Genomic DNA, 22963 nt, shown 5'->3' with positions numbered 1-22963 from the left:
CTGTGACTCTCTAGCAGGGCCGGTGAAGGTGCATGTTGGAGCCCAGAGAGACCTCAGCAAAGGTGAGGGTGAGAGGTGGGACTCGAGGGGTTTTAGACAGAGAGGGGGCAGAGTACAGTGAGAGGGGGTGTCTCTGTCAGCTCCTTACTGTGAGAGGAGCTTTGGTCCAGGCCTCTCGTCCCATGGGCCAAGTGCAGGACCTCTCGCTCTGACTCCCCCTTAATTGCATTTAATCCGCTGCGCACGATAAATGTTTTGACAAATTGTGTTTAAACTATGTTTGTAATTAGACCCTGCTCCTGCGAGTTGCTGCAGAGATCTCTTTACCTTCGGGGCATTTTTAAAAATAAATGGCAGCTGTGGAGTGGAAGTGCACGGTATGGATGAGAGATGTTTCCGGAATCGCTCTGTCTCTTGTGTTGCTCTCCCCTCTCGTCACAAGTTCTTTGCAAGAGGAACCCGGGGCAGAGCGGACGTGCTGACATTTGCCCGACTGTCTACCGTGGGTCAAAGACGGTAGGTCAGTCGGCATCAGTCTCTCCTCAGTGGGCACCCTCATGTCCCCCTTTCACCCCCAGCCTTTGTCAATTACTCCCCCCCCCCATCTGCCAATAGTCCCCCTCACCTGCATCCACCTATTACTTGCCATACTTTGTCCCGCTCCCACCTCTCTTGTCCAGCGTTCTCCCCCTCTACTCCACCAGTCTGAAGAAGAGTCCCGACCCGAAACGTCATCTGCCCATTCCCTCCACAGATGCTGCCTGACGCACTGAGCTGCCCCAGCACAGAAGCCTTTTGTGAGACAGAATGGGAGATGGGTGAAAGAGGTTGAACTGTTCAGCTATTCTGTAGTTCTACAAGGAAAGGCAAGGGCATGCCCAGTCTGGGAAAGGAAAGGCCAAGCAGGGAGCAAATGGGGGAGCATGGAGGAAGCAGCAAACTTAACATAACTCACTCAGTGTTGAATCACCGCCACTGTTACATAGAGTCACAGAGCTGTACAGCACGGAAACAGGACCTTCGGCCCACTTTGTCCATGCCGACCAAGATTACATATTACGATAGTCTCATTTGGCCCATAGCCCTCTAAACCCTTCCAGCTCGTAGTCCGGATACTTTAAACTTTAGAGATACAGCGTGGAAACAGGCCCTTCGGCCCACTGTCGGGGAGGGCCACTGGGTGACCAGCGGTCACCTCGTACACCAGCACTATCCTACACACTATGGACAATTTACAATTTTTACCAAAGCCAATTCACTTACAAACCCCTGTGGGAGGAAACTGGAGCACCTGGAGAAACGTACAAACTCCGTACATACAGCACCCGTAGTCAGGTTTGAACCTGGGTCTCTGGCACTGTGAGGCAGCAACTCTACCGCTGTGTCGACTTAGTACAAAACAGTACAAAAACAGACCCTTCAGCCCAACTTGCCCATGCCGACCAACATATTGCATCTATATTAGTGCCACCTGCCCATGTTTGGCCCGTATCCCTCTAAACCTTTCCTATCTGTGTTCCTGTCCAAATATCTTTTAAATGTTATTATGGTACCGCTTCAACTACCTCCTCTGCCAGGTTGTTCCATACATCCACCACTTTCCATACACACACTTTGATAAAGGACATAAACTGCTGGAGTAACTCAGCAGGTTAGGCAGCATCTCTGGAGAACATGGATAGGTAACAGTTTGACCCGAAACATCACCTATCCATGTTCCCCATAGATGCTGCCTGACCCGTTTTGTGATCTTTTGTGCATTAACCAGCATCAGCAGTTCCTCTTTTTTGTTTTAATCTGCAATTTGAGAAGGAGAAGGTTAAATCGGAAGTGTCAGTGTTGCAGTTGAACAAAGGGGCCCATGAAGGCATGAGAGAGGAACTGGCCAAGGTAGACTGGAAAGGGATCCTAGCAGGATTGATGGTGGAACAGCAATGGCAGGAATTTTTGGGCATAATCCGGAAGACGCGGGATCATTTCATTCCAAAAAGGAAGAAAGATTCTAAGGGGAGTAGGAGGCAACCGTGGCTGACAAGGGAAGTTAGGGATGGAATAAAACTAAAAGAAAAGATGTATAACACAGCAAAGAGTAGCCGGAAGCCAGAGGATTGGGAAACTTCCATAGGACAACAGGAGGTAACAAAACGGGCAATACTGGCTGAAAAGATGAAGTACGAGGGGAAGCTGGCTAAGAATATAAAGAAGGACAGTAAAAGCTTCTTTAGATATGTTAAGAGAAAAAGAGTAGCAAAGTCAAATGTGGGTCCCTTGAAGGCAGACACGGGTGAAATTATTATGGGTAACAAGGAAATGGCAGAAGAGTTGAACAGGTACTTCGGATCTGTCTTCACTAAGGAAGACACAAACAATCTCCCAGATGTACTGGAGGACAGAGGATCTAGGGGGGTAGAGGAACTGAAAGAAATTTTCATTAGGTGAGAAATAGTATTGGGTAGACTAATGGGACTGAAGGGTGATAAATCTCCTGGGCTTGATGGTCTGCATCCCAGGGTTGTCGAGGAGGTAACTCTAGAAATAGTGGACGCATTGGTGATCATTTTCCAATGTTCAATAGATTCAGGATCAGTTCCTGTGGATTGGAGGATAGCTAATGTTATCCCAATTTTCAAGAAAGGAGCGAGAGAGAAAACGGGGAATTACAGACCAGTTAGCCTGACTTCGGTGGTGGGAAAGATGCCGGAGTCAATTATTAAAGAGGTAATAACGGTGCATTTGGATAGCAGTAAAAGGATAAGTCCAAGTCAGCATGGATTTATGTAAGGGAAATCATGCTTGACTCATCTTCTGGAAAAATTTTGAGGACGTGACAAGTAAAATGGACGAAGGGAAGCCAGTGGATGTAGTGTATCTAGACTTCCAGAAAGCCTTTGATAAGGTTCCGCACGGGAGATTGGTGACCAAAATTACAGCACATGGTATTGGGGGTAGGGTGTTGACATGGATAGAAAATTGGTTGGCAGACAGGAAGCAGAGTAGGAGTAAACGGGTCCTTTTCAGAATGGCAGGCAGTGGTGAGTGGAGTGCCGCAAGGCTCGTTGTTGGGGCCGCAACTCTTTACCATAAATATTAATGATTTGGAAGAGGGAATTAGAAGCAACACTAGCAAGTTTGCGGATGACACAAAGCTGGGTGGCAGTGTAAACTGTGAAGAGGATGTTAGGAGGTTGCAGGGTGACCTGGACAGGTTGAGTGAGTGGGCAGATGTGTGGCAGATGCAGTATAATATAGATAAATGTGAGGTTATCCACTTTGGCGGTAGAAACAAGGAGGCAGATTATTATCTCAATGGAGCTAGGTTAGGTAAGGGGGAGGTGCAGCGAGACCTGGGTGTCCTTGTACACCAGTCACTGAAAGTTGGCGTGTAGGTACAGCAGGCAGTGAAGAAAGCTAATGGAATGTTGGCCTTCATAACGAGAGGATTTCAGTATAGGAGTAAAGAGGTTCTTCTGCAGTTGTATAGGGCCCTGGTAAGACCACATGTGGAGTATTGTGTACAGTTTTGGTCTCCGAATTTGAAGAAGGACATCCTTGTAATTGAGGCAGTGCAGCGTAGGTTCACGAGATTGATTCCTGGGGTGGCGGGACTGACATATGACGAAAGATTGAAAAGACTAGGCTTGTATTCACTGAAGTTTAGAAGGATGAGAGGGGATCTTATAGAAACATATAAAATTATAAAAGGACTGGACAAGCTAGATGCAGGAAAAATGTTCCCAATGTTGGGCGAATCCAGAACCAGGGGCCACAGTCATAGAATAAAGGGGAGGCCATTTAAAACTGAGGTGAAAAAAAAAGTTTTCACCCAGAGAGTTATGAATTTGTGGAATTCTCTGCCACAGAAGGCAGTGGAAGCCGTAGTGGATCTACCCCCTTTAATTTTTATATTTATACCTTTTTTTAAATTTTCTTATTCTCTCTTTCCAATAATTTATAGTTTTTTTTTCTTTCTTCTTTATTTTTTATTTTTTCTCTTTAAAAATTTAAAAATTGAAGCTATGTAAGAACTTTGTAACAAATTTGTCTTTTATTTCTATTTGTACATATGCTTTTCAAAACAAAAAAACAAAAAACAAAAAAAAAGAAGGCAGTGGAAGCCAAATCACTGGATGGATTTAAGAGAGAGTTAAAGCTCTATAGGCTAGTGGAATCAGGGGATATGGGGAGAAGGCAGGCACGGGGTATTGATTGGGGACGATCAGCCATGATCACAATGAATAGCGGTGTTGGCTCGAAGGGCCGAATGGCCTCCTCCTGCATCTGTTTTCTATGTTTCTATGTAACCCTGATGTAAAAAATTGCTCCTTGGATTCCTATCAAATCTTTCTCCTGTCACCTTAAACCTGTGCTCTGTAGTTACTCTTTGTGGCACTCTTTCAAAGGGCCAGCAGGACAGGATGGGCTGAAGGGTGGTGACCTCCTGAGCCCCACAAATCTAATATGGTCTGACGTTTTCATTAATAACAACTGAGGAATGGTTAAAAATGCAAGATTCATGTCGTAAAGCGTGAATGTTAACCCTGAATTTTAGAAATGGATGAACTGCTGTGAAGCATCATCAGATACGGTATCTCCTGCTATCAGTCTCCATTAGGCACACAGACGGCATTTATAAAGGAGTGACATTGTGATAGCAGTGTATTTGGTGTATTTGCATCTGCCTGATTAAAGGGAGGGCTGCTTTCACCCGGCCAGGCTGAGCCAGTGTCCCCACTCCTCCTCCACACGACACAGCACTCCGCTCCCCCACTTCTTATTCTCCAGCTCTCCTGTTCCTGGCACTACTTCCCCCAGGCCTGTATCTCCATAATGGCTGAGGTCTGATTGTACTAATACAGGTTAGGAATATTGGGTGTAATGATGTGCAAAATGAGGAGGCTGTACGCTGACATTTACAGATGGCGGCTGCTTTGTTTGTGATTGCATCACCTCTGCAATTTACTGTCCTCTCTCAGTCCCGGTATACCTCCCCATCGTTAGCAAATGCACTCTCAGACTCACAGCAGAATGCAGAAATAACTGAGAGTGTTGCCCTCTCATCTCAGGGGGAACAGGGATGGCTCGGTAATGGACGCACAAGATGCTGGAATCTTCAGCAGACAACAAAGTGCTGAAAGAATTCAGCGGGTTCGGCAGCATCTGTGGAGGTAACGGACAGACGCCGTTTCAGGTCGGTTTGGGTCAGAAGAGGGTCCCGACCCGAAACGTTGTCTATTTCCTTCCCCAGATGCGGTCTGACCTGCTGAATTTCACCAGCACGGTGGTGGCACATTGGTGCAGTGGGTAGAACCACTGCCTGACTGCACCAGAGATCCAGGTTCGACCCAGACCTTGGGTGCTGTCTGCGTGAAATTTGCACATTCTCCCTGTGACGGCAAGGGTTTCCTCTGGGTGCTCCGGTTTCCTGCTATGTCTCAAAGACGTGCGGTTTTGTAGGTTAATTGGCCTCTGTAAATTGCCCCCAGTGGATAAGGAGTGGATGAGAAAGTGGGATAACATAGAGATTAGTGAACGGGTGATCGATGGTCAGCATGGACTCGGTGGGCCGAAGAGCCTGTTTCCATGCTGCATCTCTAAACGAAAACTAAAAGCACTCTGTGTTTTGTCTGAGACCCCCTGGCTCTGTGAGATGCACACCCCAATGCCATTGCTGGCCTGTACATTAGAGTGTTGCTGAACTTACCATTCAGTGGCTGTTCGAGCCAGCACTACACACACAAAGCTTTGTGTAAGGTTGTAACTCAGAGAAGCGCTGCAGTAAAGCATCACTCAGCAAGCCGGTGCTTCTGAACGTGGGCTGAACACTTCTCACTCAGTGCATCGTACTTGTGGCTGCTGCTGCTGCTGAGAACTGAGTTAGCACCAGTACCGCAGTGACACCCTCTGGCACAGGGAAAGGAGCACAGGGGACTCGGAGCTGTCCGAACCATCAGACACCAACCCCACTCCCCCCAACCCCAACACACCTCCCACCCGGTTTTCCCCATTAAATCCACCAACCCCACCTACTTGTACACAATGTGAAAACGCACACCCCCAGATTCATGGACAGTTTCTTCCCAGTTGTTATTAGGCAACTGAACAATCCTACCAACAACTAGAGAGCAATCCTGAACTACTATCTACTTCATTGGAGACCCGCAGACTATCCTTGATCGGACTTTACTGGACTTTACCTTGCACTAAATGTTATTCCCTTTACCCTGTATCTGTAGGCTGTGGATGATTCGATTGTAATCATGTACTGTCTTTCTGCTGACTGGTTAGCATGCAACAAAAGCTTTTCACTGTACCTCGGAACACGTGACAAAAAACTCAACTCATCTCTCTTTAGGCTTTAGCGAGACAATGTGCAAACAGGCCCTTCGGCCTACCGAGTCCACGCCAACCAGCGATCACCCCATACACTAACATTATCCCACACACTAGCTACAATTTGGCAATTTTCCGAAGCCAATTCACCTAAATACCTGTACACCTTTAGAGTGTGGGAGGAAACCAGAGACTCGAGAAAACCCACGTGGTCACAGGGAGAACGTATAAACTCCGTACAGTCAGCACCCACATCAGGATTGAACACACGCCTCTAGCAACTCTACCGCTGCACCACCATGCCGCCCTAAATCTCCCCAACTTCTTCCTGTCTCTGGTCAGGGCACGAAAACGGGCCCTCTGGCCCAACCTCTCCACACCAACCTAGTTGCCCACTGGAGCTCTACCTGTGTTTTCTGTGTTTCGCCCACATCCCTCTAAACCTTTCTAGATTCCCACACCTGTCCAAATATCTTTTAAACGTGTGATTGTACCTGCCTCAACTACCCCCTCTGGCAGCTCGTTCCCTCTACCCACCACCCTCTCTGTGTGAAATGTTGCCCTTGAATTCCTCTTTGAATGGTCGTCGAGTGTATTGGCATGTACACGGATATAACAACACTGGGAAAGTCTTGCTTACAGCAGCATCACAGGCACATAGACTTAAACAACACATAAAAACACAAATTATATCTCAATTCCGCAAGACAATGGAAAGAAAAAGACTGTAGAAAACGATATATTAATCTAAGCATATTCTGCTCTATGCCCTCTAGTTTTAGTCTCCCCGACCCTGGGATAAAGACTGACCATTCACCCTATCTCTGGACCTTGTTCGGGAGACCCACGTCAGGCCTGACCGGTCGGTGACAGGGCTGTCCTCCGTTACCTGGGGCACACCTGTCCCCAGGGTGGTGATGGTGCTATCATTGACTTGACTTGACTGCGGCATGGAGACTTACGGCATGGAAACAGGCCCTTCGACCCAACCTGCCCATGCCGACCAGGATACCCCATCTACACTAGTCCCACCTGCCCGCGCGTATGGTCCATATCCCTCTAAACCTTTCCTATCCAAATTATTTGTAAATACTGTTATTGTACCTTGCACCTGCCTCAACTACCTCCTCTGGCAGCTTGTTCCAGACGCCCACCACCCTCTGCATGAAGAAGTTGCCCCTCAGGTTCCTATTAAATCTTTCCCCTCACCTTAAATCTATGCTTCTTGATCCCCGACTCTGAGTAAAAGACTGTGCATTCATCCTATTTATTCCCCTCATGATTTTACACACCTCTATAAGATCACCCCTCAGCTTCCTGCACTCCAAGGAATAAAGTCCTAGCCTGCTTAACTTCTCCCTGTAGCTCATGCCCTCGGGTCCCAGCTACATCCTCACATTTTAAGGTGAGGGTGGAAAGATGTAATAGGCACCCGGGGGGTAACATTTTCACGCAAAGGGTGGTAGGTGTACAGAATGAGCTGCCAGAGGAGGTAGTTGAGGCAGGTACTATCGCAACATTAAATAAACATTTAGACAGGTACATGGATAGGACAGGTTTAGAGCGATATGGGCCAAACACAGGCAGGTGGGAAAGCGTAAATGGGGCGTTGGCTGGTGTGGGCATGTTAGGCCGAAGGGCCTGTTTCCACGTTGTAAGACTCTATGACTCTATGGATCTTCTCTGCACCCTTTCCAGCTTGGTTTCTGACGTTGGGGTAAAGCTGAACCAGATCTGGAGTTGGGTTTACAGTGTTCCCATTCTAATCCAGGACTGGCCACCACATTCCGACCTGTGTCCCTCCTAAGATGCAACCAGATTGTTTAATTTCTTTTCTACTGCCGTCTGTAAATTAATGGAAAATCATATTTGCCCTTTTGCTGCGCCTGACTTCGGTATTGGATTTAAATTGCATTGCTTCATCCATGCAACAATGTGCCGCCTTCCTTAATTTACCTCTAATTTGAAAGCATTTGTTGCTGGCAGAGTGTGTGAGCCGGGGTCATTGGGTTAACATGCATTACAAGCGGCAGGTTCTCACATTCACTTTCAATGGTCTTAGGCTTTTAAAAACCTATTAAATAATAACGAGACGAGGTGGTGAATCGCATTGTTTTCTCTCGCTGCCCCCTAATTACTCAGGCACTGAGTGTGGTTCGAGAATCTGTTCCCTATCTCCAAGGGACCTGCTGTTCCCCTCGCACGGGGTGCTCAGTGTTAGGCTAATTCCAGAATGGTGCGCTGTGGAGCTAGCACAACATTGCGGAGAAAATCAGACGCGACCCAAACCTAGAAACAGGCACCAGTCATTCACAAACCACTCTCCCTCAGCACGCACGCAGAGCAAACGGCTGTGACCCATCCTCAGTCCGACAGCAGAGAAACAGGCCCTTCCGCCCATCAAGTCCATGCTGACCAACCACCCTGTTATACTAATCCCTTGTTCCATTTGTTCCATTTTTATTATCCTAAAACTAGAGGGCACAGGCTTCAGGTGGGAGGGAGGAAATTGAAGAGGGACCTCAGGGGTACCTTTTTCACTCAGAGGGCAGTCCGTAGCTGGAATGGACTGCCAAAGGAAGCTATAGAAGTGGATACAATTGACATTTTTAAGAGAGAGGGTTTAGAGGGCTCTGGATTAAATGCAGGCAAATGGAGAACATGGATAGGTGACGTTTCGAGTTGAGACACTTCCTCAGCTCTGAAGAAGGGTCTCAACGATCTATCCACGTTCTCCAGAGATGCTTCCTGACCAACTGAGTTACTCCAGCATTTTGTGTCCCTGTATGTATTAACCAGCATCTGCAGTTCGTTGTTTCTTCAGGCAGATGGGATTAGCTCAGTATGCCAACTTGATCAGCATGGACCAGGTGGGACGAATGGCCTGTTTTCGTGCTGTGTGGCTTTGCGAGTCTATAACCTTGCCCAGGCACACAGTGGACAAGTACACTGATGGGCCACACTTGGACAGATAGGACCCGGCTGAAGTGGAGCATGTTGGTCGGCATGGAGGAGTGGGGCCGAAGGGCCTGTTTCTGTGCTGTGTGACCGGCTGTAAGGCCTGGTGTGTGAGGATTTGCAGACCAAGCGGCAGCTGATGAGGTAGACTGCGCATCGCTCCACAACAAAGCCCGATGCTAATAAGAGCAGAAATGTAATGACAAAAGCCTCCCGCTGTGCTGCTGTTTATTGGCAAGTCCCAAAAACCTATTGCGTCCTTGCACGGGTTTATCTAGCGTGAGATGAGAGAGTCCCATCGTCTAATCATGCCCATTAGGAACAATGCAATGCGTGGGCCCGTGCTTTCTCATTATAACAACTATTCTAATGAGAGGGCTGATTACGGAGAGACGCACTCTGACTGGTTTAGGGAAATAAATGGTCCCACTCTCCGCTGAAGGAAAAACATCAGTAGCACCCGCTTCCTCCGTCTCGTCCACGGTAAATACGGGCCGCCGTGGCCACACCGCCGTTACTGCCCGTCCCTTATCACCCTCCCACAGGGTCAGTTCACAGAGCATAGAACAAAATGCTGGAGTAACTCAGCGGCACAGGCAGCATCTCTGGAGAGAAGGTCAGAGTAATGTTTGGGGTTGAGACCCTTCTTCAGACAGTTCACTACTCAGTTTACAGAGCAGTCTCCAACCTCACTGTGGAGTCAGGAGACGAGAGTGGAAACGTTCGCTAGGAACCTGAAGGGCACCTTTTTCACACACAGGATGATGGGTTTACGGAATGAGCCGCCAGAGGATGTAATTGAGGCAGGTACTATAACAACATTTAAAAGACATTTGGACAGGCACAGGGCTAGGAGAAGCTGAGATGAATATGGGCCAAATGTGGGCAATTGGGACTAGCTTAGATAAAATCATAGAGTCATACAGTGTAAAAATAGATTCTTCACCCTAACTTGCCCACGCCGACCAACATGCCCCATCTTCACTAGTCCCACCTGCCCGCGCTTGGCTCATAATCCCTCTAAACCTATCCTATCCATGTGCCTGTCCAAATGTCTCATGAACATTATGATAGTACCTGCCTCAGCTATCTCCTCTGGTAGCTCGTTCCTTATACCTACCACCCCTTGTGTAGAAAAGTTACCCGTCAGGCTCCTAATTATCCTTTTCCCCGCTCTCATCTTAAACCTATGTTCTCCTGTTCTCGATTGGGATTGTGTTTAGTTTTGGTCACCCTGTTAGATAGGTAGGAAAGATGTTGCTATGCTAGAAATGATACAGAGAAGATGTACGAGGATGTTGCCAGGATTCGAGAGGCTGAGCTACAGGGAGAGGTTGGCCGGCGAGGACTCTACTCCTTGGAGCGCAGGAGGATGAGGCGTGATCCTATGGAGGTGTACACAATCATGAGAGGAATAGATCAAGTAGACGCACAGCCTCTTTCCAGAGTAGTTGAATCAAGAACCAGAGGTTGATCCCTGGTCTCGAGGGGTCAGCCAGCTGGACTCTCCCGCCGGGAATCTGCGGGATTGGGAAGGCTGTCTTCCTCCCTGTGCCTGCCCCATCCTCCTGCTTCCGGCCGAGGCTGGGATGGGGATGGCGCTTGGAGTTGCTGAGCCGTGCTGAGTTACAGATAACTCTCTGCTGTTTGACTTGTGTGGAGCGGAGGGAACCAGGCATTATGCAAACGAGCGGTGTATTTGCATAACCCTAATTAGGTAATTACTAATCTGTTTGCTGTGAGATCGAGTTTGTGTGTCGATCTGACGTTTGCGTGTCGTTCTGACATTATTCCCCATTCCCCTCAAACCCCCCTTGCCCAGTCTGTTTGAGGGTCTGTTGTTTATTATTCCCTCACCCCCCTGCCCAGTCTGTGTGTGGGTCTGTTGTTTATTATTCCCTCACCCCCCTGCCCAGTTTGTGTGTGGGTCTGTCGTTCATTATTCCCTCACCCCCCTGCCCAGTTTGTGTGTGGGTCTGTTGTTCATTATTCCCTCACCCCCTTGCCCAGTTTGTGTGTGGGTCTGTTGTTCATTATTCCCTCACCCCCTTGCCCAGTTTGTGTGTGGGTCTGTCGTTCATTATTCCCTCACCCCCCTGCCCAGTTTGTGTGTGGGTCTGTTGTTCATTATTCCCTCACCCCCTTGCCCAGTTTGTGTGTGGGTCTGTCGTTCATTATTCCCTCACCCCCCTGCCCAGTCTGTTTGTGGGTCTGTTGGTCCGTATCACCCTAATTGGTATTGGCTTGTTATTGTCAAGTGTACAGTGAAAAGCTTTGTGTTTATGCTATCCAATCAAACTGTACTTTAAAATGCTGGAGTAATTAAGCGGGACAGGCAGCATCTCTGGAGAGAAAGGAATGGGTGACATTTCGGGTCGAGACCCTTCATCAGAGTCACCTATTCCTTCTCTCCAGAGATGCTGCCTGTCCCGCTGAGTTACTCCAGCATTTAGTATCAACCTTTGATTTAAAACACCATCTGCAGTTCTTTCCCACACAAACTGTGTGATACATGAGTACAATCAAACCGTGCACAAGTACAACAGGTAGTGCAAGGAGAGAAGTACCAGAGCGAAATATATAGTGTTAGTTACAGGGAAAAAGTGCAGCGTCAGCAATGAGGTAGCTTGGAAGATCAGGACCACACCCTAGCTTATGGGAGGACCGTTCAGTAGTCTGATAACAGCAGTGAAGAAGCTTTTTTATCTTCTGCCTGATGGAAGAGGGGAGAAGAGGGAATGACCACGCTGTGAGTGGTACTTGACTACCATGGCTGTTTACCCGAGGCAGCGTGAAGTGTAGATGGAGTCAGTAATAGGGAGCCTGGTCTGTGTGATGGACTGGGCTCCACCCACAGTTCTCTGCAATCTCTTGCGGTCTTGGGCAGAGTTGTTGCCAAACCAAGCTGTGGTGCATCCGGATAGGATGCTTTCTGTGGTGCACCTGTACATGTTGTTATGGAGTCATGGCTAAACTTTCTTAGTCTTCTGAGGAAGTTGAGACGTTGGTGTGTTATGTGGCGGTTGGTTCAATGTGGTTGGACCACGACAGATCATTGGTGACATTTACACCAAGGATCAGTGTTGAGGCAGCCGGGTGAGGGGGGGTTGCAGGAGAGGAGGGGGGGTCTGGGGGGAAGGTGGATTTGGGGGAGGTGGGTGTGCAGAGAGGGGAGGTGGGTGTGCAGAGAGGGGAGGTGGGTGTGCAGAGAGGGGAGGTGGGTGTGCAGAGAGGGGAGGTGGGTGTGGGGAGGTGAGGTGGATTTGGGGGATGTATTTGGGGAGGTGAGGTGGATTTGGGGGATGTATTTGAGGGGCGATAGTTTGTTTGATGGGAGGGGTGAGGGGTGAGTGGGTTCGGGGTGGGAGGTGCGTTTGTGGGGAGGTGGGTTTGTTGGTCTGGGATGTTTTTGTTGGGCTGGGGACTAGGGCTGACTGCTGCGTCTAAAGCTGAGCAGCCATGTGTATCCCCGCCCTCTGACCGCTCCATCCTCACCCTCTCGCTCTCACAGATGTGGAGGAAAGCTACGAGTTTGTCATTGTGTCCTTGACCGGCCAGACCTGGCACTTTGAGGCATCTAGTTGCGACGAGAGGGAGTCGTGGGTGTTGGCCATCGAGAGCCAGATCTTCGCCAGTCTGCAGTCCTGTGAAAGCAGCAAAAACAAGGTGGGTGTGGGCAGAGCGGCATGCCCGGGGGCAAAGGGCACTGGGCACTTGGGCAAGAGCAAAGCGCACTGGACACTTGGACAAGAGCAAAGGGCACTGGGCACTGGCAAAGGGCACTGGGCACTGGCAAAGGTCATTGGGCAAAGGGCACTGGGCACTTGGACAAGAGCAAAGCGCACTGGGCACTGGTAAAGGGCACTGGGCACTGGCAAAGGGCACTGGGCACTGGCAAAGGTCACTGGGCAAAGGGCACTGGTCAAAGATGTGTGTGGGTGGAGCGGACGGTGGGGATTCTGGTGATAGATGCCGCCTTCTTGAGGCAGTGCTTGGTGTAGAAGCTTTTGATGGTGGGGAGGGCTGTGCCCGTGATAGACCGGGCTGAGTCCAACACTCTCTGCAGACTCTTGCGTTCCAGTGCGTTGGAATTGCCGTACCAGGCCGTGATGCAACCAGTCAGGGTACTTTCTACAGTAAACGTTGAAATCTTTCTGCGGTCTGTAGATGTTGGAATATTCGGTGACATGCTGAATCCCTTTAAACCTCTAAGGAAGTAGTCACTGGAACGCCGTCTCTGTGACCACATCGATGACCTGGGCCCAGGGCAGGTCACAAGGACATTATTGTCCAGCGGTTTGAAGCTGTGAACTCTCTCTTCCACTGACCCACCGATGAAAACTGCCACATGGTCTCCCAACTTCCCCTTTCTGAAGTCAACGATCAGTTCCCTGGATGGACACAAAGTGCTGGAGTAACTCAGCGAGTCAGGCAGCATCCCTGGAGAACATGGAGATGTCACATTTTGGGTCGAGACTTTTCTTCAGACGGAAGAAAGGTCCTGACCCGAAACGTCACCTATTCCTTTTCTCCAGAGATGCCGCCTGAGCCGCTGAGTGACTCCAGCACTTTCTGTCTATCTTTGGCACAGACCAGCATCTGCAGTTCCTCTCTAAACGATGTCCCCTGGTCTTGTTGACGTTGAGTGAGAGGTTGTTGTTGTGGTGCCACCACCCTGCCTGACTCATCACCACCGGCGATTCAGCCAACAACCCCGGCCTGACCCCTGAGCCCCGAGCCCCCGGCAGTGTGACCATTCATCGTGGGTAGTGGGGATAATGGCGCACAAACACTCAGCCGCTGCAGCCGAGGATGTCATTGTTCCGTTGTCGGTACTTCTGACGATTAAATTCTCTGACAGAACAGCTAATGTTTTCTCTCTCTGATTCAGTCTCGACTAGGAAGCCAAAGTGATGCAGTCGCCATCCAGTCCATCCGTAATGTGCGGGGGAACAGCTTCTGTGTCGACTGTGACACACCCAGTGAGTATTCTGCCGCCACGTACCGAGCTGCACAGGGAGGTGGAGTGAAAGTGCCGCAGTTGTCTGTGGTGTTACAGGCAGACACTCCTGTTGTCTGGTGCTACAGGCATACACTCCTGTTGTTTGTGATGTTACAGGCATACACTCCTGTTGTCTGTGGTGTTACAGGCAGACACTCCTGTTGTCTGTGATGTTACAGGCAGACACTCCTGTTGTCTGGTGTTACAGGCAGACACTCCTGTTGTCTGTGGTGTTACAGGCAGACACTCCTGTTGTCTGTGGTGTTACAGGCATACACTCCTGCTGTCTGTGGTGTTACAGGCAGACACTCCTGCTGTCTGTGGTGTTACAGGCAGACACTCCTGTTGTCTGTGGTGTTACAGGCAGACACTCCTGTTGTCTGGTGCTACAGGCGGCTCCCCTCCTGCACCAAAGGTGAAGGTTACAGTCAGGTGCTGTGTGTGTGAATGTTTCCTTGTTTGTCCCACAGATCCGGATTGGGCCAGTTTGAACCTGGGAGCGTTGATCTGCATAGAATGTTCCGGCATCCACCGGAACCTGGGCACCCACCTGACGCGGGTGCGCTCGCTAGACCTGGACGACTGGCCCGTAGAGCTGATCATGGTGATGACCGGCATCGGTAACGCCATGGCCAACAGTGTGTGGGAGGACTCCGCACAAGGGCTGGTCAAACCCTGCCAGGACAGCAGCAGGTGAGGGCAGGGGCAGGGGGAGGGGGCAGGGGGCAGGGGGAGGGGGCAGGGGGAGGGGGCAGGAGGCTGGCACCCTGCCACGTGTGTGTCTGTCTGTGTCTGTGTCTGTGTGTGTGTGGACGTGTGTGTTCCCGTCTGTGTGGGCATTCGGGCAGGCCTGTGTGTGTGTGCGCGTGCGCATGTGTGTGCACGTGAGTGTGTCAGCATGTGTGTGTGTGTGTGAGGGGGGGGTGTCTGAGCATCGAAGGCTTTGGCCTTCATCAGTCAGGGAATTGAGTATAGAAGTTGCAATGCTACTTTACAGTAGTACAAGACATTGGTAAGGCCGCACTAGGAAAGGTGCCATTAAACTAGACAGAGTGCAGAGAAGATTTACGAGCATGTTGCCAGGCCTTGAGGGCCTGAGCTATAGGGAGAGGTTGGGCAGGCTACGACTTTATTCCTTGGAGAGCAGGAGGCTGAGGTGTGATCTTATAGAGGTGTATAAAATCATGAGGGGAATAGATAGGGTGAATGCACAGTCGTTTACCCAGGGTAGGGGAATCAAGAACCAGAGGACATAGGTTTAAGGTGAGATTTAGCAGGAACCTGAAGAGCAACTTTTCCACACAGGTGGGTGGATGGAACGAGCTGCCAGAAGAGGTAGTTGAGGCAGGTACTATAAAAACATTAAAAAGACATTTGGATAGATACATAGATAGGAAAAGGTCAGAGGGATATGGGCCATATGCAGCAGATGGGACTAGTATAGATGGGGCATGTCGATGGACATGGATGAGTTGGGCCGAAGGGCCTGCTTCCGTCCAGGTGACTCTATGCTGCCACCTTCAGGAATCCTGTGCATGTACACCAGGTTCCCCCATCCCTCAGTGCTTACAGCTGCTGCCCAGGCACAGTTTATGTCCTCCGTGAATCTGGTATTCCCATGTTTGTCAGTGTAAGGTCTCTCCGCCCATGGTCACACCATCTAACTGGATCATCAGCGGCATTCTGCAGCCAGAGACTATACTGCACTGCCCAGAGTACAGTCACACTCCCCAGGGTACAGTCACTCGTCCTTGCCAACCAACATGCCCCATCTACACAAGTCCCACCTGCCCGCCTTTGGCCCATATCCCTCGAAACCTGTCCTGCCCAAGTGTACCTGTCCATGTACCTGCCTACTGTCCCACATCAAAGGCATATACCCGTACAACAAGTAGGGCAAAGGGAAAAACAGCAGAGTGTAGAATATAGTGTTACAGCGTTATCGTGTAGAGTTGCAGAGGAGATCTGCAGTGAGGTAGTTTGGAAGATCGGGACTTTACCCTAGCTTATGGGAGGACTGTTCAGCAGTCTGATCGCAGCAGAGGAGAAGCTGTTCCTGAGTCTGGTGATATGCCCTTTCTAGCTTTTGTATCTTCTGCCCGGCGGGAGAGGGGAGAATGCTACACTCTGCAACACGAACTCCTCAGCCCCTTCAGCCCGAGCTCCTGCTCCAAGACAGTGAGGAGATTTGAGATTATTTTTAAATTTAGAGATACAGCGCAGAAACAGGCCCTTCGGCCCACCGGGTCCGCGCCGCCCAGCGATCCCCGCACATTAACACTATCCCACACCCACTAGGGACAATTTTTACATTTGCCCAGCCAATTAACCTACAAACCTGTACGTCTTTGGAGTGTGGGAGGAAACCGAAGATCTCGGAGAAAACCCACGCAGGTCACGGGGAGAACGTACAAACTCCGTGCAGTACAGCACCCGTAGTCAGGATCGAACCTGAGTCTCTGGCGCTGCATTCGCTGTAAGGCAGCAACTCTACCGCTGCGCCACCGTGCAGCCAATCAGGAGCTTGGAGAGTGGGGGGGGGGAGGGGAAATCTGCCAGGGTTAATGCGCCCCATCACTGTCCCTGGCTCCCAGGGCGCGAGAGAGAGAGAGAGAGAGAGAGAGAGAGGTGTACCAGGCAGTATTTCTGGCTTGTAGAAATGATGAAATGCAGATGCTGATTAATGCACAAAAGGACACAAGGTGCTAGAGTAATTCAGCAGGTCAGGCAGGTCTATATCTCTCGTTTCCCTTTCCCCTGACTCTCAGTCTGAAGAAGGGTCTCGACCCAAAAAGTCACCTATTCCTTTTCTCCAGATGGCATGTCTGACCCGCTGAGTTACTCCAGCCTTTTGTGTCTATCTTCGGTTTAAACCAGCACCTGCAGTTCCTTCCTACACAGGTCAAGCAGCATCTCTGGAGAACATGGGACTCAACATGAAACGTCGTTTCAGGTTGAGACCCTTCTTCAGATGGTTGCTGTCACTGTGCCAGGGTGTAGGGTGGTGAATGCTGGTCTTTGGGCACTGCCCGTCTGGCCCGGGAATGTATGTGTTGCTGAGCACTCTCTGCGATGCCGGAGTTCGTACCTTTAGGGCGGCACAGTGGCACAGCAGTAGAGATGCTGCCTTACAACGCCAGAGACCCGGGTTCAATCCTGACTACAGGTGCTGCCTGTACAGTGTTTATACGTTTTCCCCGTGACCTGCGTGGGTTTTCTCCGGGACCTCTGGTTTCCTCCCACACTCCACAGACGTGCAGGTTTGTAGGCTAATTGGCTTGGTATAATTGTAAATTGTCCCTGGTGTGTGTAGGATAGTGTTGGTGTGCGGGGATCGCTGGTCGGCATTGACTCGGTGGGCCGAAGGGCCTGTTTCTGCGCTGCATCTCTAAACTAAAGCAAACCTCATCCCCACGAGGTGTGAGCGTTTCGGGGAGGGCCGAGGGGAGGTGTTGGGCTCTGTGGCAGCCGAGAGGTTAATGGATGCCAGTAAATTAGGAGTGTTGGTATAATTTTATGACAGCCTCTAATGCAGATAGAAGCTCAATTGCTTTAATGATCGGAGGGAGAGTTTCACTGTATTCCCCTAGCAGGAGTAATTAAGTGCCGGGAATGTTGTTGGATGCCACAGCCTCTGTCTGCCTCTCTACATTAGTCTTGCCCTCCTCATTAATCTCCTCACCTCTGCTGTCCGTTCTCTACACAATATTGCCTGCGTCCCTCATTATTTACAGCCCTTCTCTCAGATCTCGCACCCCCCGCCCCGGGCAAGGCAGCGATCAGCACCCTCCTCTCTGTCTCCCCACTCATCCCCTCCCATGTCCCCTGGCTCCGGCTCCGTTAATGAGGTCAGTCCCGTTAACCGTCTCCTGCCCAGCTCCACCAACCCAGCGCCCCACTGCAGGTGGGCATGTGTAGGCCAGGAGGAGAGGGTCACAGGGAGAGAGGGGAAGAGGTCACAGAGAGAGGGAGGGGTCACAAGGAGTGGGATGGGTCACAGGGAGAGACGGAGGATCACAGAGCTGAGAGGGGAAAGATTTAATGGGAATCTGAGGAGCAACATTTTCACACATACTGGTGGGCATATGGAACAAGCTGCCAGAGGAGGTAGTTGAGGCAGATGCTATAATAACATTTCATAGAGATTTAGACAGGTACCTGGATAGGAAGGGATAGGATAGAGGAGGGATATGGGCCAAACATGGACAAATGGGACCAGTATAGATGGGGCATCTTGATTGGCATGGACAAGTTGGGTTGAAGGGCCTGTGTCTGTGCTGTGTGACTTACAGACAGTTAATGTTTGGTTAAATTTTAATCGAGGAGCTTCTCTACAGTATCTTGCCTTTCACTCAGTTTCCTTTGCCTCTAACCTTGTTAATTTAATTACCGATCCCATCACCTGGTCACCCTATATTACTAATGAGCTCTGTGTCACTAGCACACTGCGCCTTGTTAATCCTCAGAGACCCAGCAGTCCGAGCACGGAAACAGCCCGACAATCCTTCCAAGAGTATGTTGTATCAGTCCCGGCACACTGTCTCTCATCCACACACACTGACCCACACTGGTAGGGGGGAGGTCCCACCCACACTGACGGTCCCACACCCACACTGACGGTCCCACACACACACTGACAGTCCCACCCACACTGACGGTCCCACACACACACTGACAGTCCCACCCACACTGACGGTCCCACACACACTGACGGTCCCACACCCACACTGACGGTCCCACACACACACTGACAGTCCCACCCACACTGACGGTCCCACACACACTGACGGTCCCACACACACACTGACGTCCCACACACACACTGACGGTCCAACCCACACTGACGGTCCCACACACACACACTGACGTCCCACGCACACACTGACGGTCCCACACACACACTGACGGTCCCACACACACTGACGTCCCACACACAGCTTCTCGTGGGGAGGACCGCATCAGAACAGTGGGAGTCATTCAAAGGAATAATTGAAAAAGTACAGAGGAAGCATGTTCCCCTAAAGTTCAAGGGTGGGACAAACAAGTCCAAAGAACCTTGGATGTCGAACGATATAGTAGGATTGATTCGAAAAAAAAGGGGGGCTTTTGGAAGGCATAAAGAACTTAAGGCACAGACATCATTAGAGGAATATAGAAGGTGTGGGGCGGTTCTTAAAAAAGAAATTAGGAGAGCAAAAAGGGGCCATGAGATAGCACTAGCGGGCAAAATAAAAGAAAATCCCAAAGTGTTCTATAAGTATATCAAGGGTAAGAGGATAACGAGGGAAAGAGTGGGGCCCATCAGGGACCATAGTGGAAAGCTGTGTGTGGAGCCAGAGGATGTAGGAGATGTTTTAAATGAATTTTTTGCATCTGTTTTTACGAGGGAGGAGGGCGATGCGGACTTAGAAATGGAGCAGGAGGGTTGTGATGTTCTTGAGCATATTGCTATTGACAGGGAGGCGGTGCTGGAGGCTCTGGCAGGCTTAAAAGTGGATAAGTCTCCGGGCCCTGACGAGATGTATCCCAGGATACTGAGAGAGGCAAGGAGGAGATTGCGGGGGCTCTGGCACAAATTTTCAGAGCCTCTCTTGCAACAGGGGATGTACCGGAGGACTGGAGGATAGCTAATGTGGTGCCATTATTTAAAAAGGGCAGTAGGGATAAACCTGGGAACTACAGGCCGGTGAGTCTGACATCGGTGGTGGGGAAGCTGCTAGAAAAGATTCTGAGGGACAGAATCAGTCTTCACTTGGAGGATCGAGGGTTAATTAAGGATAGTCAACATGGCTTTGTTAATGGAAGGTCGTGTCTGACTAACTTGATTGAATTTTTTGAAGGGGTGACCAAGGAGGTAGATGGGGGTAGTGCAGTGGATGTGGTATACATGGATTTCAGTAAGGCTTTTGACAAGGTCCCACACAGGAGACTAGTCAAGAAGGTAAGAGCCCATGGGACCCAGGGCACCTTGGCAAAATGGATAAAAAACTGGCTTAGTGACAGACGGCAGAGGGTGATGGTAGAAGGTTGCTTCTGTGACTGGAGGCCGGTGTCCAGTGGGGTGCCGCAGGGATCGGTGTTGGGTCCCTTACTGTTTGTAATCTACATAAATGATCTGGATGTCAACGTACAGGGCATGATCAGCAAGTTTGCAGACGACACAAAGGTAGGGGGGGTGGTGAATAGCGAAGAAGGGATCTGCAAGCTGCAGGAAGATATAGATGAGATGGTCAGATGGGCGGAGCAGTGGCAGATGGAATTTAATCCTGAAAAGTGCGAGGTGATGCACTTTGGCAGAAATAACTTGGAGAGGGAGTACACCATGAATGGAAGGACCCTAGGGAAGACAGGGGTACAGAGGGACCTTGGAGTACAGGTACACAAGTCCTTGAAGGCAGCAGGACAGGTGGATAGGGTGGTTAAAAAGGCATATGGGTTACTGGCCTTCATTAGCCGGGGCATCGAATATAAAAGTAGGGGGGTAATGATGGAATTGTACAGAACACTGGTGAGGCCACAGCTGGAGTATTGTGTACAGTTCTGGTCACCACATTGTAGAAAGGATGTGATAGCTTTGGAGAGGGTGCAGAGGAGATTCACCAGGATGCTGCCAGGGATGAAGGGCCTCGACTATGAGGAGAGACTGGGCAGACTGGGGTTGTTTTCCCTGGAGCAGAGAAGGCTGAGAGGGGACATGATCGAGGTGTACAAGATCATGAGGGGCATGGATAAGGTAGATGGCGGGGAACTTCTTCCACTGGTGGAAGGTTCAACAACGAGGGGACATAGATACAGGGTAAGGGGAGGGAGGTTTCGGGGGGATGTGAGAAAGAACTTTTTCACCCAGAGGGTGGTTGGAGTCTGGAACTCACTGCCTGGGGTGGTGGTGGAGGCGGGAACACTCACAACGTTTAAGAGGCATTTGGATGGGCACTTGAAATGCTACAACATTCAGGGCTATGGTCCAAATGCGGGAAAATGGGATTAAAATTAGACTGTGTTTGGTAACGGGCGGCGCGGACACGATGGGCCGAAGGGCCTCTTTCTGTGCTGTAGGACTCTATGACTCTATGACTATGACACACACAGACCCACACTGACATCCCACACACACTGACGGTCCCACACACACACTGACGTCCCACACACACACTGACGGTCCCACACACACACTGACGGTCCCACACACACACTGACGGTCCCACACACACTGACGTCCCACACACACACTGACGGTCCCACACACACACTGACGTCCCACACACACTGACGGTCCCACACCCACACTGACGGTCCCACACACACACTGACGTCCCACACACACTGACGGTCCCACACACACACTGACGTCCCACACACACACTGACGGTCCCACACACACACTGATGTCCCACACACACTGACGGTCCCACACCCACACTGACGGTCCCACACACACACTGACGTCCCACACACACTGACGGTCCCACACACACACTGACATCCCACACACACACTGACGGTCCCACACACACACTGACGTCCCACACACACTGACGGTCCCACACACACACTGACGTCCCACACACACTGACGGTCCCACACACACTGACGGTCCCACACCCACACTGACAGTCCCACACACACACTGACAGTCCCACACACACTGACGGTCCCACACACACTGACGGTCCCACACACACACTGACAGTCCCACACACACACTGACAGTCCCACACACACACTGACGGTCCCACACACACACTGACAGTCCCACACACACTGACGGTCCCACACACACACTGACGGTCCCACACACACACTGACGTCCCACACACACACTGACCCTCACTGGGCGAGGGGTCACAAACACACGGGGCTCCCCTGGTCTGGGTTGGAGTGGGCCTGGACTGGTCTGGGTTGGAGTGGGCCTGGACTGGTCTGGGTTGGAGTGGGCCTGGACTGGTCTGGGTTAGAGTGGGCCTGGACTGGTCTGGGTTGGAGTGGGCCTGGACTGGTCTGGGTTAGAGTGGGCCTGGACTGGTCTGGGTTGGAGTGGGCCTGGACTGGTCTGGGTTAGAGTGGGCCTGGACTGGTCTGGGTTGGAGTGGGCCTGGACTGGTCTGGGTTAGAGTGGGCCTGGACTGGTCTGGGTTGGGGTGGGCCTGGAATGGTCTGGGTTGGGGTGGGCCTGGAATGGTCTGGGTTGGAGTGGGCATGGACTGGTCTGGGTTGGGGTGGGCCTGGACTGGTCTGGGTTGGGGTGGGCCTGGAATGGTCTGGGTTGGAGTGGGCATGGACTGGTCTGGGTTGGAGTGGGTCTGGGTTGGAGTGGGCATGGACTGGTCTGGGTTGGAGTGGGTCTGGGTTGGGGTGGGCCTGGACTGGTCTGGGTTGGGGTGGGTCTGGACTGGTCTGGGTTGGGGTGGGTCTGGGTTGGGGTGGGCCTGGACTGGTCTGGGTTGGGGTGGGTCTGGGTTGGGGTGGGCCTGGACTGGTCTGGGTTGGAGTGGGCCTGGACTGGTCTGGGTGGGGTGGGCCTGGACTGGTCTGGGTTGGGGTGGGCCTGGAATGGTCTGGGTTGGAGTGGGCATGGACTGGTCTGGGTTGGAGTGGGTCTGGGTTGGGGTGGGCCTGGACTGGTCTGGGTTGGGGTGGGTCTGGGTTGGGGTGGGCCTGGACTGGTCTGGGTTG

The 22963-nt window shown here is 50.9% G+C and overlaps 1 protein-coding gene across 2 annotated transcripts in view; it reads left to right on the top strand.

Annotated features, from left to right (window-relative positions):
- LOC144592814 (arf-GAP with GTPase, ANK repeat and PH domain-containing protein 3-like) overlaps positions 1-22963 on the top strand; it is a 301655-nt gene that overhangs the window by 267549 nt on the left and 11143 nt on the right. For both annotated transcript variants that reach the window (XM_078397926.1, XM_078397928.1), the window contains exons 12-14: positions 12800-12954; positions 14180-14270; positions 14761-14983. In XM_078397926.1, coding sequence (XP_078254052.1) covers positions 12800-12954; positions 14180-14270; positions 14761-14983 — 469 coding nt within the window. The remainder of the gene's footprint in view (positions 1-12799; positions 12955-14179; positions 14271-14760; positions 14984-22963) is intronic.

The sequence above is a fragment of the Rhinoraja longicauda genome, chromosome 4 (assembly GCF_053455715.1).
Source record: "Rhinoraja longicauda isolate Sanriku21f chromosome 4, sRhiLon1.1, whole genome shotgun sequence".
Lineage (NCBI taxonomy): Eukaryota > Metazoa > Chordata > Chondrichthyes > Rajiformes > Arhynchobatidae > Rhinoraja > Rhinoraja longicauda.
This window is presented reverse-complemented; position numbering and strand designations above follow the sequence as displayed.